At 42.1% G+C, this 20,000-nt stretch overlaps 1 protein-coding gene across 3 annotated transcripts in view; it reads left to right on the forward strand.

The window, feature by feature from the left end:
• Shrm (shroom) overlaps positions 1-20,000 on the forward strand; it is a 1,346,254-nt gene that overhangs the window by 572,066 nt on the left and 754,188 nt on the right. For 2 of the 3 annotated variants that reach the window (XM_076173405.1, XM_076173404.1), the window contains exon 2: positions 4,020-5,006. In XM_076173405.1, coding sequence (XP_076029520.1) covers positions 4,020-5,006 — 987 coding nt within the window. Of the gene's footprint in view, positions 1-4,019; positions 5,007-6,575; positions 7,183-20,000 lie in introns of those variants that run through there. The other variant, XM_076173406.1, reaches the window with a different exon arrangement.

A 20,000-nucleotide genomic window follows, 5' to 3' on the forward strand; every position in this document is an offset into this window, starting at 1 on the left:
GTTATCACTTGAAATACACATTTACATTCCATGATTCCAAGTAAATATAAATGGAACATGTATATATGTATATAGGATATACATACACACACACACACACACACACACACACACACATATATATATATATATATATATATGTATATATATATATACTGTATATATGTATGTATATATATACATATATATATATGTGTATATGTATATGTGTGTGTAGGCTATATGTATATGTATACATATGGTGTGTGGGTGTGAGTGCGTGCGTGTGCATGTTCATTTGGCGCCTACTTTGGCGCCTACGTGTGTTTCAAAGCACGCAGATATCCGTATACAAAAACATTACCTAACTGCGGCCATGAACATGAACGTCTGCGCTGTCGAGGACTCGCGCTGTCTCCTCCAGTGACACCACCGCTGCTCTCTGACACCGAGGTTGTGGCCTCTGACACCACAACGAGCCAAGTCCCGTTTTCCTCCTCGAACTGCCAACGTGTGCGGGGGGAATCCGTAGATTTGTTATTTGTTTTATTTATTTATTTATTTATTTATTTATTTATTTATTTATCTATTTATTTATTTATTTATTTCTTATCTATCTATATATTTATTTTTATCTATTTACTTATTTCCTCTCTCTCTCTCTCTCTCTCTCTCTCTCTCTCTCTCTCTCTCTCTCTCTCTCTCTCTCTCTCTCTCTCTCTCTCTCTCTCTCTCTCTCCCCTCTATCCCTCTTCTCATCTCTCTCCTCATCTCCTCTCTCTCTCTCTCTCTCTCTCTCTCTCTCTCTCTATCTATCTCTGTAAGAACATAACGAAGTAGACTACAAGAGACCACAAGGCCTACACTAGGCAGTTCCATGTCTGTTATCACCTAACCGTTTCTTAAAACAACCGATAGTTTCAGCGCTCACTACATGGTTACTAAGTATACATGGTTACTAAATATATTCCAATTCTTTCCTATTTTCTTTGTAAATATAAATTTGTTCAATTTAAATCCATTACTGCAAGTCCTTTATATTCTCCAAATACGACCATCCGTCAATTGAAAGTCATTGTCCTACGATATGTAGATCACAACTTATTAAGTCCACTTATAAAAATCTGTTTAATATATATATAGATCACAACTTATAAAGTCCAGTTATAAAAATCTGTTTAATATATTAAGCGGAAAGTATCACCTGTTCACACTTGCGGTTAGAATCGCGGCGGTTCAATTACAGTGCAGCTCAGTGAAGGTGGTCACACACAACTGCGCAGTTTTTTCCTTACCTATGCGGCACCACCGCAATATCCGCGCGGTTCAAGTCGCTAGTGTGAACAGGGCCTAATACAACAACGCGTTCGAATAGTGTAGCTGTTGTTGTGGTGGTATTCTGTAAATCCCAGCCAATATTTGGTAATACCTGTAATATTCCAACCTAAAACGGCCTAACCTAATCTAACTTCGTGTCTGTATGTGCGCGGGAAAATCATTTCAAAACTTCCACCAACCGTTTTCTTTGACTCAGAGAACGACCCGAAACGCATGACGTCATTTCCGTCTGTGGATATGTGTTTATTTTTTACTTATTTTTTATTTATTTATTCTTTAAAGCCCTGATCAGGCAGGAAGGTAACCTAGCATCAACTTAAAAAAAGAAAAAAAAAAAAACGCAACTGACCGGGCTTTGTCCTAATAGGGGTTTCTCACTTCCCACTGAGTGTGAGATGGTGAGATATGTGTGTATACAATGAAGTAGGACCAATGGCCTACAAGACAGACATCGGATAGAATAATCTCCCTCTTACTCATCTTCAAAGCAAAATGTCTTCAGCTCCATCTGGATATCTACCACGAACGGCTGACACTCGGTGTCCGGACTAGGCCTATGATCTCTTTCTCTTAACTTCTCATAGCCGAGAAGTATTGAATCTACATGTAGGAAAATTTACCTTTCTCCCTCACCTCCGTTTCTCCTCTCTCTCTCTCTCTCTCTCTCTCTCTCTCTCTCTCTCTCTCTCTCTCTCTCTCTCTCTCTCTCTCTCTCTCTCTCTCTCTCTCTCTCTCTCTCTCTCTCTCTCTCGTTTGCTTCGTCCTCTCCACATCCTCTCTTTTTTCCAAATTTGTCATTTACATTTAATACAAGTACGGAGCTCATGAAGAAGAAGAAAGAAAACGAAAGGTTTGCGGTAATGGGGGGCGGGGGGGTAGAGAGGGGAAGGGGGGAGGGGGGAGCCACGTGGCAACCACACGTATCGAGTGTCTGAGTGGATCCGCGTCGGCAGCAACCACGTTTGTTTGGGTGTCGTCTTGACCGCAGACGCCTCGCGCGAAGTTCCTCGGGTCTCTTTTGTCGCGCGGAATTCCATTCGTCGCTGGCCCGGGGTGTCTCAACGTTGGGTACTTCGTGGACCCCCTAGGGGTACCTCGTGAACCCACTAGGCACCTAGGGGGACGCAGGGGTTCAGTAATATGGGAGAACACACCGAAAATTAATAGTAGCTACTGGGTTTTGAAGTGGTCTCCTGCTCCATACAGACAGCAATACATAAAAAGATGAGTTGAGAATTCCTGTTCGACGAGGATGAAAGTGGCGTGCGGCACCGTGGGTGTTTATATGTGTGAGTGTGTGTATATGTGTGTGTGTAATATATTAGTAGTAACACACACACAAACGCACACACTCACACACACACACACACACACACACACACACACACACACACACACACACACACACACACACACACACACACACACACACACACACACACACACACCTCGTGGCTCTGTGGTTGAAGTTCACGCCTGCCACTACGTCGGTCCGGGTTCGACTCCCGCCCAGGACTGAAATAATCTAAGTATCGCTGCGCTGCGGGGTGTTACTCCAACTCTCGTGGGCGGGGAGTTGGGTGTGTGTGTGCGTGCATTACCCATAGATCGGTCATACGAGCTCTTAGCTCTCATCCGGGAGGTTAATAACCGTCAATCACGATTCCAGCACGTGATCTAAGACCATGGTGAATCACACGAATGCTGTGTCGAGAGCGCAAGTCTTGCTTAAGCTTAGACCTTCAGTCATGTCGTTCTTTACCAGTTATGCAAGGAAACAAACGGATCTCCTTTGCATTATCTAAATCCCTCTTCATGCTTCGGTCGCACCGGCAGAGATAAGTACTACAAGCGTGAGCGCAAGAGAGAGAGAGCGAGAGAGAGAGAGAGAGAGAGAAAGAGAGAGAGAGAGAAATGCCATACTGGTAGCGAAATCGAATTATGATGATCTCATTGCAGAATCCAGCCTTCTTAGATATTGTTAAACTACCCACACAGCAATAGATTACCCCCCTAAAAAAAAAAATTGATGTCGCATTGGAGAAAAAATTTACAGGAATGGCTACATTCCTGACCTTGCAGAGAAAAAGGAAGGGAGAGAGAGAGAGAGAGAGAGAGAGAGAGAGAGAGAGAGAGAGAGAGAGAGAGAGAGAGAGAGAGAAAGAGAGAGAGGAAAAGGAGAAATTGCCAGCATGGTTTAATCTTGGCTAACGGAACATGACTCATTGCCGATGGCCTCATCTGATTCGGTTCGTGTAAGAGCACCTGTAAGAACACCTACTGTCAGGTGTCGACGGCCGGATGACCAAATCACACCTGCTGCACAGGCTCGCTCCCGGTTATCTCGGTAATACGCCATCCTTAGCCACGTTACTCCTGCAAACTTCTCCGTGTCGTAATTTCATTTCTCTGGTCTTGTGATGTAATTTACTTTGCTTTCATATTAGCTCAATATATTATCTACACACACACACACACACACACACACACACACACACACACACATGCACACAGCGTGTATGTGAAATGCATCTGTTCATGCAAGTATGTGCGTGTATTTTCTCTGAATATAAACATGTATGCTTACACAAGTGTATAAGTATTTGAAAGCAAGCAGGCTATGAATTTAAGTGTACTTAACATTCCTACAGATTAACGAAGTGACCACCCATTAACACTTTAATTTCTCTTATCTCCCACAGAGGGCCCCGTGACGGCGCAGAAGATGGAGGCGAAGGGGACGGCACCCAGGGGGGCAGCGGTCAGGAAGGCACCAGGGGGCGCCACGCCCCTGAGCGAAGAGAGAGCGGTCGGTTCCCTTCGGCGGCTCGTCTCCTGAGGTCTCTCGGTCGCGCCGCCGGACGGGAGAATCAAGACCCTTCTGGCGGCGCCGGAAGCCGGGGCGAAAACAACAGTTCCTCGGCCTCGGCGGACCCTGCTGGTTCCTCCGGAGGCTCCGGATCCATGAATAGATCCAACCCTCACTACCACTCGGAGGGCAAGGGTCTTCGGAAGAAGAATAACTGGACTTCGGAACGGGAGCTGAACAGCCCGCAGAAGGAGCGCAGCCACAGTTTCTGCGAGAAGACGGAAGCCAAACGGCGGTATTCTTACCATGACAATAAACTTATCCGAGAGGAGGCGAGAGCGAAGCTAGACCGACACCTGGAGAAGAGCACTTCCCATGACGACGCTCTGAGCTCAACCTCGAACTTGACGGAGGACGGTCGATCTCAGACACCGACCCTTCCGCCCTCGCCTTCTCTCCCGCTCTCTCCCCACGACTCTCCCCATCGGGAGAACCTTTACGAGAATGTATCCGGCACCCAACAGCAACAACCACAACAGTCCGTCCTGCCTGATGTCGTCGAGGGCAGCACCAGTGACCTCATAACCTCTCTCGGTTCTGAAGCCGCGGTCCACACGCGCCTCGAGAGAGACAAAGACCGGCGCTCCATCCGGAAGCTCACGAAGGACTCGGGCTACGAGACTTCGCCATATAGCGAAAGCGACTACGCCAATATCGAACTGTACTCTGACGCGGACGCGACTCTGGAAGGGGACGGGGATGACGTCACCCTGGCACCCGAGAACGAACTGGCTTCGCCGTCCCCAGACTCTCAGGGTCCCCCGTCGTCTCCACAGACGCCAACGGCCACGCTGAGCTGCTCCTCTTCAGATGGACAAAGGTATGTGTTTCATGGCTTCTTACACGGTCCGGCTCGAGTTTGGGATGTTCTTTGAGGAATCGAGACTTTTATTAGAAACATAAAAGCTCCAAGACCAGGATGTGTGAGTTCGCAGCCAGACATCTTGAGGTCGAAGCGATGAATTATAAATTCCGAAGGGGAAGTTTTCATACATTTTTTTCTGGAACTGGATCTGCTCTAAACTTTGAGATCGGTATTTTAAAAAATATATCGGATTCTCAAATTGGAAAATTAATCGTTTTTCTTTATCTATTTATTTATATATTCATTTATTTATTTACTTATTTGTTATCCTATTTATTCATTCATTGCTTATATAATAATTTTGTTAATATTATTATCATTATTATTATTATTTTATCATTATTAATTATTATTATTTTTTATTATTATCGTTATTGTTAATATTATCATTGTTATCATTATTATTATTGTTATCATCCTCATCATATATGTTTTTTCATATTTTGACTTGTAAGTTCAAGGCTGTGATCTCCGAATAGGAAATTGATGCAAGACCGAGAATCCTGAGTTCGGGGACGGGATCTATACTAAGGTCGAACTCGTAATTCAGTAAGTCCGTGACCGGATCACATGAGACCTTTGTCCTCGAGCTCCCGCAGAAACTCCAATTGCAAGGCAGAACCGTGACTCTCAACTCTGTACAGAGTCATGTTGATATCCAGAGGAATAAAAGGTCTCACGCAGTTGCAGCGGCGGCTCGAAAGAGATCTACAGTTGTTGACGAAGTTCCCCAAAGCAGGACTTATCTCAAGACCCGCGCTGTTGTGATAGTCCAGGAAGAGTGATTTCTCCGACACAGACTAGAAGCAGAACAGTCAGACCGTGCTAGGTGGTGCTGTGAGGTCGAAGTGTACAGACTACGACGGATAGAAGTACTGATTCAAAGACTGCGCCTTGAGGATCGCTGTTTCTGTCACGTCTAAAGTCGTAGTATTACTAACGACCGGCTTTGTCAACACTGTCACAACGCGCCAATGACCGTGTGACTTCTCTGAAACAGTGTTCCTGTAGAGGGGATTGCCCCGATATACGAAGGCCTTACGAGTCGCAACTGCCTACTATATAATCAATATGAACAACGTCAGCTGGTAGTCTCATCCCGTAGCCTCCATAAAATCGCTTGGATGGCCATTTGGTTCCCCTTCAGGACAGACAGGTATTCATAAGCCCGGTAGTTCGAACCTAAAACAGCAACAGCAGCAGCAACAACAACAACAACAACAACAACAACAACAACAACAACAACAACAACAACAACAACAACAACAACAACAACATCAGCATGTTTTGAGAAATGAATACGTCATACGCGCGCACACACACACACACACACACACACACACACACACACACACACACACACACACACACACACATATTTCTGAAGTCCAACTGTATCGATAGGTTACCCATGACAGGGCTGATATAAGATAAGACAAGATAAGCAAACCAGGCCGCTGATAAAGAACCTCTTGGAGAAACTAGACGACAAACACTCAGTCTTGGTTTGCTCCTCTAAGCAGTGCATGTGTGCGTGCGCGCACGCGCGTTTGCGTGCATTTGCCTCGAGTGTCTTCATTAATTGTTATTCTAATTGTGCTTTAGAATGATGAAGAAATAGCATTTTTTTTCCTTTACGAAGAAGAATGCCACAAACTAGTTTCTCCCGAAGAAGTCTGGCATGTTTAGCATATAATTCCGTGTATTGTTCTTGCTAAGAATGCCACAAAATAGTTCCCTTCGGAAAAGGCTCTTGTAATTATCAAATGCGATGTGTTATTCCCCTTTAAGAATACTCCAGGGTAGTTCTTAACAGAGGTTTTACTGTATTTAGTGAATCTGCGTAGAGACCCACAGGTAGTGTCCCGAAGGAACTCCCCGAAGATCCACCAAGATCCTCCCGCTAGGATAACCATCTGAGGATCCAACCAACCGTGACCCGTTGCTCCAGCTGTAGGCCTAACTGGTCAGAACCTAGTACAGTTATAAAGACTTCGGAGGAACCGACTCGAAGCTATTATACTTCGAACTGGCGGTCGAACTCGGGCGCCATGTTGAAGTTCGTCAAGACTCGTTCGTCCCACCGCGAAAAGCGTCGATCTCGATCAAAACCAGAACGACGACGTAGCAGGTAAGACCGAAGTCTGTACTTATGTACCGCTGTTCATCAGCATCCCAGAGATCGCTTCAACGCTGAATAAAATCGTCGGGCATCCAGCAACTACGATCATTCTTCATTACGTCGTTTCATTTGGGAGATTATATGCCCCTCAAGGGGTCTATGGAAGACCTCAGGTTCGAAACCATTATTCTAGAACGAATATAATCGTCAAAAGTTAGACCGAAAGCAGTAAAGTTGACACTGAATTTAATAGAATCTAGTTTTCTTTTCCAAATTGAATAGAATATCTTGAGTCGAATGAAAATTATTAAAGTTAACACCTACAGTACAAGTTGAAGTATATATATCTACATATACATACATATATATGCACATACGTGTGTGTGTGTGTCTCTATTTCGTTTTCAAATTTATTTTATTTTCTAAACTGAACAGAATATCTTGAGTCAAATGAAAATTATTAAAGTTAACACCTACAGTACAAGTTGAAGTATATACATTTACACATACATACATATATATGCACATACGTGTGTGTGTGTGTCTCAGTTTCGTTTTCAAAATTATTTTCTCTTTGGAAAAAATGAAAATTTAACCCTGGCGCAAGTCCTGCACACATGTTAGAACATACACGCTCTTTTTACGCGCGGGAAGAGATGAAAAAAAAAACACAGACTGATAAGAGATTCAGAATCACAAGGTCCCAAGACGCAGTGACCTTGATGCAGCAATGAGTCACCAGGTCGGGGTGACACGGCACACTGCCATTTCGCGTGACAAGGAGACACGACACGTGGCAAAACACGAGACAGGACACGCTTTCTGACACAGGAGTGGATAACGCATGGCTCGGGGAGGATTTATCCTTGAAGACACTTATCCGAGTGGGATTAAGCTACAGTGGATTAATTTCCCCGTTGATTTTGTATATTTATTTCTTAATTTTTCTCTTATGTTGATGACTCCATTCTGCCATTATTTATAATTATATTTCTAAGGATTTTTTGTTTTTTAGGAGACTTTCAACAAGTTTAAGGCCATTATGTAAGTGAAAGGTTGCCATTCTTCTGAAAGAACCAAAGAAATTATTTCGATTGATGTCTTCAACTTAATTTCGATTGATGTCTTCAACTTTGTGATGATTTTTAATAATTATATTCTGGACAGCGCCAGTCGTCTTCATTCAGCTGATGATCTTGTCCCATTACTGAAAGGGCTATCGCGGTTATCTTCCTCGACGTTGTGACGTCCCTTAGAGATTTTGGTCTCATGAACGCTGACGATTTCTTTGAGACACCCGAAGATGTTGAGACCTTCGGCGCGGCGACACACTTGACAGACTTTATTCTGGTTGATACGAGACGATACTAATTAGCTGAAGGGAGGTTACCACCATGCTGAAGGGGATAAACGTCTACTTCAGTAACCAGTTTCTTTCAACTGAAGAAAGTGTGAAACACCTCGACATCTGTAACGACAAAGTCTTTGCCGAGGGCTGCCACCAGAGTACAGTGAGCCTTGAGGGATTTCATATTCAGTGAGGTGTTCCCACATTCGGTAATGGTTCCCCACGTTCTACACAAGGCCTATGCAGCCCATGTGACTCCAGTATCCAGTGGGTGGCTTTGAGGGACCCCACATTTAGTGAGGGGTTCCCACATTCGGTAATGGTTCCCCACGTTCAACACAAGGCCTACGCACTCCAGTATCCAGTGAGTGGCCTTGAGGGACCCCACATTCAGTGAGGGGCATCCACAAGGCCTCCGCAACACATGTAACTCCATTATTTAATACATCCAGTGGTTGGCATTCCATAATTAGAACAAACATTTTGAAAGGGATCACCATGCTAGACAAAATTCCTTGGAGTTAGACAGGTATTTTTTTAGTGGGAAAATATTCATATACATATGCATATACATGCACATATATGTATACATATTTGTGTGTGTGTGTGCGTATATATAAATATAATACGTATGTACATAACCTATTTTTACCCATTGTACATTTAAGAATTTTGCTCTGGTAGGCCCAGTTTTGAGGGAACTTGTGTGTGAAAATAGGATGCACATTTATATGTAAGGTGAGCGAGACAGAGGGCACGAAATAATATGATTTTCACTACAATTTCCTTAAATTTCTTGGCAGTGAGTAAATTACTCTTAGTAGAATACTTTGCCCAGCAATAGCTAGACTAGACAGTAAAAGGTGTCTTCTTTTTCTTGCGGCTTATTCGTGGAGGTCGTCCACTGATTCAGATCTTCAGGTGGATTAACGATATGTATAAGTAGCCTTAAGGAGTGCATCTTGGGGAATAGGGAGTGGGGAGTATGTACGTGGGAGTAGATCTCATTGCAGATGATCCCTAAGGAAGCCCCACATCTCCCATTGGGAAGGCTGGTGGCTTTGTTGTTGTAAATTGTCAGGAAGAGGGTCATTTGTCGTCTTTCGCTCAGGGCAGGGTAGCAATCCGGGATCATCCGCAGTCAGCTGATTGTACAGGAGAATGTATAGGTAGAACGACAAGTAGATGTATTGGTAGATTCGTAGGTAGTTCATTGGGTTGTGGACATGTAGGTTATTGATTTCGAGAAGGTCAGTCTGCTGGTAGATTGATAAACAGATAGGCATTTTATTGACTATGATAGTGTGTATATAGGTGAGTGCCGATTAATCCTCATCGGCAAGAATCGGCAGTTTTTTTGTGAATTGACATCGGCGAGAATCGGATTTTTTTTTTTTTTTTTTCTTTTTTTTTTTTTTGAGAATCGGTATCATCATTGGTAAAATATTACCGATTCCGATTCCGATTTAAAAAAATGCCGATTCTCGCCGATGCCGATTCACTAAAACTGTGCCGATTCCTGCCGATTCCGATTAATCGGCATACCCCTATTTATATAGTTACTTAGATAATTATGTTGAATTATGCCATACAGCAATGGCACAGAAAAACTACAGCTGGAAGACTACATCAACAGTTCTTTTGTTTCAAGGCCAAGACAGACGGTACAACTTCTCATTAACGGACAAAAAGGGGGGGGGGGCGGTCTCCGTTGATGTGAATAATCCGTTGATTTGGAGTGGTTTTTGGGTGGCATAGTGATTGCACGCACTAAACAACAGCACCGAAAACACCGAAAAAACACAGCGAAAACACCGCAAACACAGTTAATTAACGTTCGTTAATGAGAGGGTCTCACTGTACTAGACTCTGGTTATCACACTGGGCTTCCATGAGCTTCGCCATCTCCGACAGTTGAGAGTTCGTTTGAGTAAAAATGACTTCGGTTATAATATCTTATTGTTCAAATCCCCAAATATCAAATCATCTCTTTGTCATATATAAGAAAACTGATTGATGAACTAAAGATATTATAAACCTATATGAATGTTAGACATACTGTTCAAATGTTCTTAGAGAAGTCTAGATTTCTGTAAACGAAGCCATTCTCTAGTTATTCAAATGCGAGGAAAAAGGACAAGTTCGATAAGCAAACTGATCAGAGTAAAAGATAATGCAGAGATGGTGAAAGAAGAATATATGTTCTCGTCAACCCCTTTTGTTGATGATGATTTAACGTCACAAACTCCCCCTTATCAGGAGGCAAGGACGGTGCTCCATACAGAAAACTTTGTAGCATGGAATTTTAATGAACCATGCCCTTAGTTCATCTCGACGGTAGCAGGGTTCGAACCACCATGAACTCGACCTTCGCGGGAGCGTGAGTATATGTACAAGTGATTAGAGGTGAAAGAGTAGACACCTACTTCATCATAGACCATTAGGTCTCTGTTGCCCTTACATTGTGTCTCATTGTGTCCCTTTCATTATTATTCAGGCCTTGGATATTTCTTCTGGCTGCCGCCAGGCGATTTTATTCTGCCGAAGGAAACCTCCGTAGGGAAAAGGATTGACGTCTTGGTCTTCGATGTCGCTCAATCACACCAAGCTTACGACCTGTTTCCGACCACCTCCTTCGACGGTGGTACTTTTGTTTCTCTCACGGTTAGGACCAGGTGGCCATTTCATATTTATCTTCATGACCGGGGAAGGTGATTCATCCCGATTGTATCGTTGTCTTGAATTCTTTTTCATAAGCAGAGGAACAGCACAAATGAGCTTGGTCGCCTGTGGTCGGAAACAGGTCGTAAGCTTACTGTGATTGGGCCCTTAAGTTCTGCTGTACTCCCGGATCGAGGGCGTGCTCACACCAACACAGTCTTCGAAAGGAGCGGCAGGCTGGCAGGCTGGCAAGCATTCAGGCTAGCAAGCAGACAGACAGGCAAATAGCCAGGCAGAAAGCCTGGCAGACTGGCTGCCTCATGCACAATTGACCGAAAAAGTCTTATCAAGGATTTGAGAAATATTTCCCCCCATCTCGCGGCATCTGGCATCTCTCTCTTCACCAGCACGTAAAACTGTTCCACGACTCGACTTTATGGTCCAAAATTAGCTCAGTGGGTAGTTAAACTTTTTTTTTCTCCCGAGCTGCGTAAAATCATGTGGCAGTAACCGGAATAGATATATAACACGACATACTCGTGAATCTTTTAATTAAGATAAGGTTTCACCCTGTGAGGAGTGAGATTTCTTTCGCCCACTCCCAGCGTCAGGTGGTAGGCGGAATAGGCACGAAACGTTGCCTCTCGCTGAGAGCTTAATCAGTTTTCGATTTATCTGCGACTCCTCCTCCCGCATTCCCTCCATAACTGAGTAAAATCGTTGGATCTGAACCAAAATAAACATCGCAAATTACCAGATTCTGTGACACATCTTTTGACCAGTGACACGGGACTAATCGAACATAGAAATGTGGCAACGTTGTGTTTGTTTACATCATAGTAAAACTGGTTAAATGAGTAGAGTTACATGCCTCTGCCCATGCATTATGTTTTATGACGATATAAACAAATATGATGTTGCCATATTTCAAACATCGTATGTGTACCTGTACCCTTTGCTCTTGTAAGTGGAGGTGCCTGGAAATATGACAACATTGTGTTTGTTTACATAATACTAAAACTGGTTGAATGGGCAGTCATGTGCCCATTCTGTTTGTTTTATGGGTACGTAAGCAAACACCGTCATGAATTCACCCCTGCCCATTACAAGTGGAGCCAACTGTACTTGGGTATAGACCCTACCTTCTAGATTTCTTGGGTTCTGGTAGGATTAGAGCGTCGCTACTTGCGACGGAGGTCAAGGTGACGGCGGTTTGAACCCTACCGCCAGCGAGCTGGACCAAGGGCATTGTTCATTAGATTTCACGGTACAGAGTCCTCTGTAAGGGGCACTGCCATAGCCTCCTTAGAGGGGGAGTTCGAAAGGTTAAAGAGAATAATTATCATGTCACGACAGTAGAAGGTCAAATTGAAAAATCCTAAGCTTCTTCAGCTTGGGGTTCTATTCCAGCCGACTAAAACCATCAGGACATTTTTTAAATGAAGTCTGCTGGAAGCGTACTGGTCTCGCATTCGCTTAGTTGTGGGTTCGAATCCCGCAATCCTTTCCGATTCCCAGCAGTTCGTATAGCGCATAGGGCAAAGCTGACGGCTTCGGCCGCAGTTATTCAACGTCTCCTGGGGTATACCCCTCACCTTCTTCACCTTCGCTGTCAATTTATGCATCGAATTACATTGTTCGAATTTACTAAGGGCAGATTCTACAAAGGACAACGTCACGTGACGAGGTACACGTCATGACGTCATGATACACGTCATCATACGATGACGTCACACGTCAGTTGATCCCTCCGTGTTTGTTTTGTCGCGTGATACTACAAGGTCACTCTTGTACTCGAAACGTTACACGACGTAGCATGTAAACATGTATCCTTCATCACCAAATCAATTTTTTTTATTTCCTGTTCTACTATGCTCTGTAGTCATTAAACCATTTATTTATATATTCATTTATCTATCAATTTATTTATTTACTTTCTTACTGATTTGTTCTATTTGTGTGGTTAACATAAAATACTCTCATTAAACTAAAAGTCGATTGATCGATTGATCCAGTGATGGCACCTGGATTGAAAGTGTTCATACAGATACATAAACACGGTTACACAAAGTACGCATTACTTCGTGTTACTAAGAACTAATGAGATTATAGTATTACTTCTTGGTTATACAAAGTGTGGAAATGCGATGGTGCCCAAGTGAATAATGGTTGTAGTGGTTGGCATTCTAGCCTCGTTGACACGTGGCTAGTTTAGTAGCCGCCAGTCCTAGTTGCAAGTTGATTTACCGGGCAAGTAAGTGTTAACATTAGGATAGTTTGGAGGCAAGTCGACTAACATTCCCTTGACACTGAACAAGTAGAGGAGTGGTTTACAAGTCAGGATGTACAAGGACGTGTAGCTGTTTTCTTGGTGGATGTTTTCTTGGTGGCTGCAGTGACAGTGGTGGCAGCGGTGTGACTGTAATGGCTATAAGGGCGATGGCTTGTTTTGATAGCGGCAGAAACGACGTTACGGTCGTGATAGCTCCTGCAAACCCTTCCCACTCCTGTTCTCTTTTTACTCTTATCCTCTGTCGACGAAGTGCTCTCCCTTCTGGACGTGTGGGTAGTCAGGTCCTTCAGAAGAAACGCCACGTGAAGAGGACGGGGGACTTTATTAACGCGACGTTTTGCGTGTTGCACCTTTACCAAGTGCATAGTCGTAGTCTACGTATCTCTGAGAATAAATATCCTGATTCGGGGGGAACGGGAAGTTCAGTGAAGCCTAAGAAAGGTTAAGGAGGTGATATACGACTGTTTTCTTGATAAGGTTGTGACAAGTGAAATGGCGTACTCATAAAGGCTCCGTCATCACATGGTGTATATTTTGATAAACTTGTCGACAAGTGACATTTGCATGCAAGTCAGATCCCCCCAATCTCTACCAAAAGGGGTCACGCATAGCTGAATAGAATAACCTGCCTGCAGCCAGAATAAAAGCATATATTGACTTTATGTACGAGGGAAAAGAAACACGGGGCGATGAAGAGTCTTAATCGAAGCCCATTTTTTCCCTACATCATCTATGCTTATGTATTACTGTTGCTTTGCTTCTTGGAGATCACTTCAGTGCTGAATCGAATTGTCGGGCAACTATCTACAACTAATTCCAGGGTTTCGATATCAATTGTGAAACTTCGTGAATGTGTGTCTTAGGCGTGGATCTGACATGCTAAACATTGCGCCACCGAAGCAACTATCTACAACTAATTCCAGTGTTTCGACTTCAGTTGTGAAACTTCGTGAATGTGTGTCTTAGGCGTGGATCTGACATGCTAAACATTGCGCCACCGAAGCACATCTGGAATATGGTTAGGCGAGGCAGCGAAAGAAAATGGCTATGTAGTTGTATATGGAGGCTCTAGTGGCAATATTAGGCAGGGATGGAAGTGGCCATGGGTGGTCTCGTCATCCTCTCCCAATCTCTCTCTCTCTCTCTCTCTCTCTCTCTCTCTCTCTCTCTCTCTCTCTCTCTCTCTCTCTCTCTCATATATCTTGTTTCACTCTTTATTTCTCTTGCCCCTTCTCCCCGAATTTTTCTCCCAATCTTCCTCCACTCCAAAGCAACTCTACTCCCTCTCTTCTCCTCTTCATCGCCCACTCCCTCATTCTCTCCATAACTCCCCACACCTAAGACAAGGTCGCTCACCCATCTCTTTCTTCCTCACCCGGGTCCCTCACCTCTCACTGGCAAGGCCACAGTTCCTCCTGAACACCTCTTACCTCAGACACCTCAGGATCTTGTCAGACCCTCCCGGAACTCGTGGATCTTCCCTCGCGCCAGACGTTTTTGCTTTTTCTTGGCACATCTCCGTTCTTCAGTTTTAATTACTTTATTGTGATTATGCAGTATTCTCCAGTATGTTTGTGCATGTGGCGAGGACATTTGAGATCTTGGAAAGCTTCACATAGCGTAGTAGTGTCGTCGGTGTCTTGTGTGTTGGGTCAAGAAGTCCTACAAAGGATTGACATGGATCATGGTTTTATGGACTCAACCTTACATACAAATTGATCAAAAACCTAATCTTCTTGTCGCTTATGTTCATTGTCTTACTATATAGCTGTGAGACATGAACACGAAATGCTGACTTGAAGAGACGTTTCGATGGTTTTGGTACCAAGTGTCCTTGGAGAATCACGGGGTACCATTGGTATAACTTTGTACCAAACCAACTGTTCTGTAAGGCTCAGTCAAATTCCTTTACCAGATCAATTTGTGAGATTCAGCTATCGGGTGTACAGGCACGTGATACGCTTCCTTGATATGCATCTCGATCACAGATTCTCCTGCCACAGTTTCTGAATTTCCTAACATAGTTCCTGGAGAGATGCATCGATGCTACCGCCGTATGCAAGGCCATCTGTGGAGACCTACATATTCATAGAGCACCCGGTACTCCATGGCGTCATAATGACAGTATTTTGTATATTTTTGAGGAATTTTCCTGTTTGTCATCAGAGGCGTATCTGTTCGCAGTCATCTTTGTCACACCTTTCGTGCCAAACCTGTTCCATAATGGTGACCCTGAAGAGGTTGTCATATATCATTCGATATAGCTCGTACAGCTTGAAGTCATTGAGATATTCTAGTATATCCACCACACGTACACACATACATACATACATACATACATACATACATACATACATACATACATAAATATATACACGTATATATATATGTATATATCTATTGATGGTGTAATCGGTTAAGTCACTATTACTTGTCACGTGCTAGCGCAGGTTCGAGTCTTTGGCTATACCACGTCTCAATATCTCCATGTACTGTATACCTCCTCGAGTTTCTCGATGCTGTTGGCTTAGAATTAAAGTGAATTGTAGTTGATAAATGTAAATCTGTTCACTGGTACCCATTCAGTGTTGTGCAAATATATGTATATATATATATATACATATATATATATATATATATATATATATATAAACACACATATATATATATATATATATATATATATATATATATATATATATATATATATATATATATATATATATATACATATTGTAATCTCTATAAACCATATCGATCAGTATTCCTTTCTGATATAAGCCTAATCTCCAGTCAAACAAGAATTCTGGGAAATTAGAAGGTCGACTATCCCTCCATTCAGCTAGATTCCTTCACTTCTTTCTTTGCCATCTGAGACACATTCTCTTATACAGTACATTCATACATACACACACACATATGTATATATATATATATATATATATATATATATATATATATACATACATATATATATATATATATATGTATATATATATATATATATGTATATATATATACATATATATATATGTATATATACTATATATACATATATATGTGTATATATATATATTTATATATATATATATGTATATATATATATATATATATATATATATATTGCTCTGTCCCTCTCAGCCTTGTCCCACATCTGCTTCTCTTCGTTAGCCTCGACGAGGCGTCATTTACTGCCTTTTTCACGGTTGACCCTTGCGTGGGAGTTTTACTGCAAGCGTAAGTGGTCTTGGACATTGCTTTTACGACCCGAGGCCCTTTGAGGAGTTCCGTCACGGCGGCCGGCGGGCGTGTGTGCGTCAGCACCGGGGGCAATTTGGCGTCACAGGCGCTTCCATCAGCATCCTCAGGATCAATTCTCATACTCAACTTTATATATATATATATATATATATGTGTGTGTGTGTGTGTGTGTGTGTGTGTGTGTGTGTGTGTGTGTGTGTGTGTGTGTGTGTGTGTGTGTGTGTGTGTGTGTGTGTGTGTATGGATAAGTTTAATGCAACCATATAGGTTCCTTCTACTTTGATTCCATCTATTATGGCTCTTGTCATTGTTTTTTTTTTTTTTTTTGTAACTACATTGATGCTTGACCTAGACCTTCAATGGCGAACATATTATACCCTAGGATGTCTATAATGGATCATAAGGTCTTACAAGTCAACAGTGTTTCATATTGCATGTATATATACCATATATTAGTTGTATAAATGGGCAGGAGGTTTTTTTTACATGTGTTTTTAAAAGTGACGGCTAATTCAAAATTGTGTGTTTTTATTAATGTATATATATATATATATATATATATATATATATATATGTATATATATATGTATATATATAAATATATATATATATATATGTATTTATATATGTATATATATGCACTTTGAAGGTAATCTTACGGTGATCGTAAGCAGTGGGTTCGAATCCTACATGCGACTGTCATGAAAATTATCAGATTAATGTCGCTGTCACTAGCGAATTTCTCTCATATGTACACATAAACATACATATGCATTTAGATACATACATAGATATGCATATACATACATACATACATACATACATATATACATATATGTATACATTACACAACTGAGCCTGCTGAAGTAGAATGATGAAGAAACAAGAAGAATGAAAGGCAAGCAGGCGAAGAGCGATGTTTAGAAGTTTCCAAGAAGGAAACATTAAAACGAAAGCTAAACCTCCAAGAATCGACTCAAACTTTGGCGGTTGTCAAGGGAGGCTTTCGGGGGGGGGGTCATTGACCTCACACGGCCGGCGGCTTACGATAGGAGGAACTTCATCTCGCTGTTTCCCAGAAGGGCGGTTTTTTTTTTTTTGTTTCTTTTCTTTCTTCTTTTTTAGGATTTTTTAGGACATTTTTTAAGGATCGTTTTTAAGGACTTTTTTAAGGGTATTTTTTTAAGGGCCGCATTTTTTTCTTTTTGAAGTACCTTTTTTTTTTCTTTTTTCTTGAAGACTTTTTTTTTTTTTTTTTTTTTTTAGTGAGTGAGTGAGTGAGTGAGTGAGTGAAATATCACTCCCACGGGGTTTGTTTGAGCCCATGGAGACTCCTTGTTGGTCTCCGCTTTCGCCGCCCGTGAGATTCGCCCGTGAGATTTGTTTCAGCCACAAGGGAAGGGAAGCGGGAGGATTGCGGGAACTGGTTCTCGGTATTATGCGGGGAAGGGGGGGAGATTAGGGAGTTGGGGAGGGGGAGTGGGGGAGATTAGGGAGTTGGTGGAGGGGGGAGATTAGGAAGTTCGGGCTAGGGAGATGTCGCAACTGTCAACCTTTTTGGTGTCGCCATAGTGTCGCTGTTTTGGAGATGTGCGTGAGAGGGACAAAGAGAGAGAGAAAGGGACAAAGAGAGAGAGAGAGAGAGAGATAAAGAGAGAGAGAGAGAAAGAGAGAGAGAGAGAGAGAGAGAGAGAGCTAGAGAGAGAGAGAGATAGAGAGAAAGAAAGATGGAGATATGTGTCAACATTTACTTCAGTGACATAAGTATTAGTTCTATAGCTTTATTATTACTTATTATTATTAAGCTTTATTAGTATTTATTATTATTAAGCTTTATTATCATTTATTATTATTTATAAATATTAGTTCTACATCTTTATTATTCTATATTATTTCAAAGCTTTATTATAATTCATTATTATTATTAAAATCCAGCACAATTAGTATCTCTGCAAAAACCAGCCGTAAAAATATAGACCAGAAAGAAATTTAAAATCTAAATACTAACTGGAGTCTGAGGGTGGGGTCGATGTTTTGTCATTGTCCTTCATTTTGCATTGTACATTAATCCACGTCATAACACATCATACGACGTCCCACCTCTCCGCACATCACAGCAAAATCAGTCACGTTATCCGTTCCCAGAGGAAGATAACATTACACATCCACGACATACCCCTCCATACCACGCCCTTTCTTCCGTCACATCGCTCCCTCCAGCTCCCATGAAGAGTGACCTCGTGGGCACCGCCGGGTCTTCCTTATACGGGAGAACTCACCACGGAGCCCCACTTACCCTCCTCCTCCCTCCTCCCTCCTCCCTCCTCCCTCCTCCCTCCTCCCTCCTCCCTCCTCCCTCCTCCCTCCCTCGCCCAGCTCAGGTGTGCCCCGGCCCCGCCCACGGAACGGTGCTTCCAGGGGCCAAAGGTGAGACTCGGCGTCGGGAGGAACCGTCGTGTCAGGGTTTTGTTGGGGGTCCTCCACGTGGCCGGGCGGTGAGGAAGGCGCATGCGCGGAACATCTCCCGAGCACACCTCTCATTCTCTCTTTCTCTCTATATCTCTCCTCCCCCCCTCTCTCTCTATTCATCTCTATTTATCTGTGTGTGTGTGTTATATATATATATATATATATATATATATATATATATATATATATGTATATATATATACATATATACATATACATATATATATATTTGTATATATATATATACATATATATATGTATATATGTATATATGTATATACACATATATGTATATATGTATATATATATATATATATACATGTATACATATATATATATATATATATATATATATATATATATATATATATATATATATATATATGTATGCAGGTATTTGGGAATGTGACACAACCTTTGAAGAGCTAGCAGGTATATGCCGTACCAAAGATCTTTCAAATGCAGACAAATAGTCTCTTCTATTATCCTCAAGTTCTCTCCACATTCTGGACGTCTCAAAGATTGCGAATTTATGTTATTTGCAGTAGAAGCCAGAGGGAGCATTTTATCATATACTTCATGTTTGCCTTCATTCAAATTTATCTATTTATTCTTTTATTTATTGATTCATTTTTAATGTGTTCTCAGTCCAACCAACAAATTCCTAATAAAACTTGTAAAATATCATCGGTGACCTAGGTATGGGATTGGTAATGCCTCGTAGAACATATTCTGTACAGATGCTTTGTTCTTCAGCCAAGAACAAGAGCTGCAGCAAAGAATGATATGGTTATC

The sequence above is a fragment of the Oratosquilla oratoria genome, chromosome 34 (genome assembly GCF_046742065.1).
Source record: "Oratosquilla oratoria isolate Oo_2021 chromosome 34, ASM4674206v1, whole genome shotgun sequence".
Lineage (NCBI taxonomy): Eukaryota > Metazoa > Arthropoda > Malacostraca > Stomatopoda > Squillidae > Oratosquilla > Oratosquilla oratoria.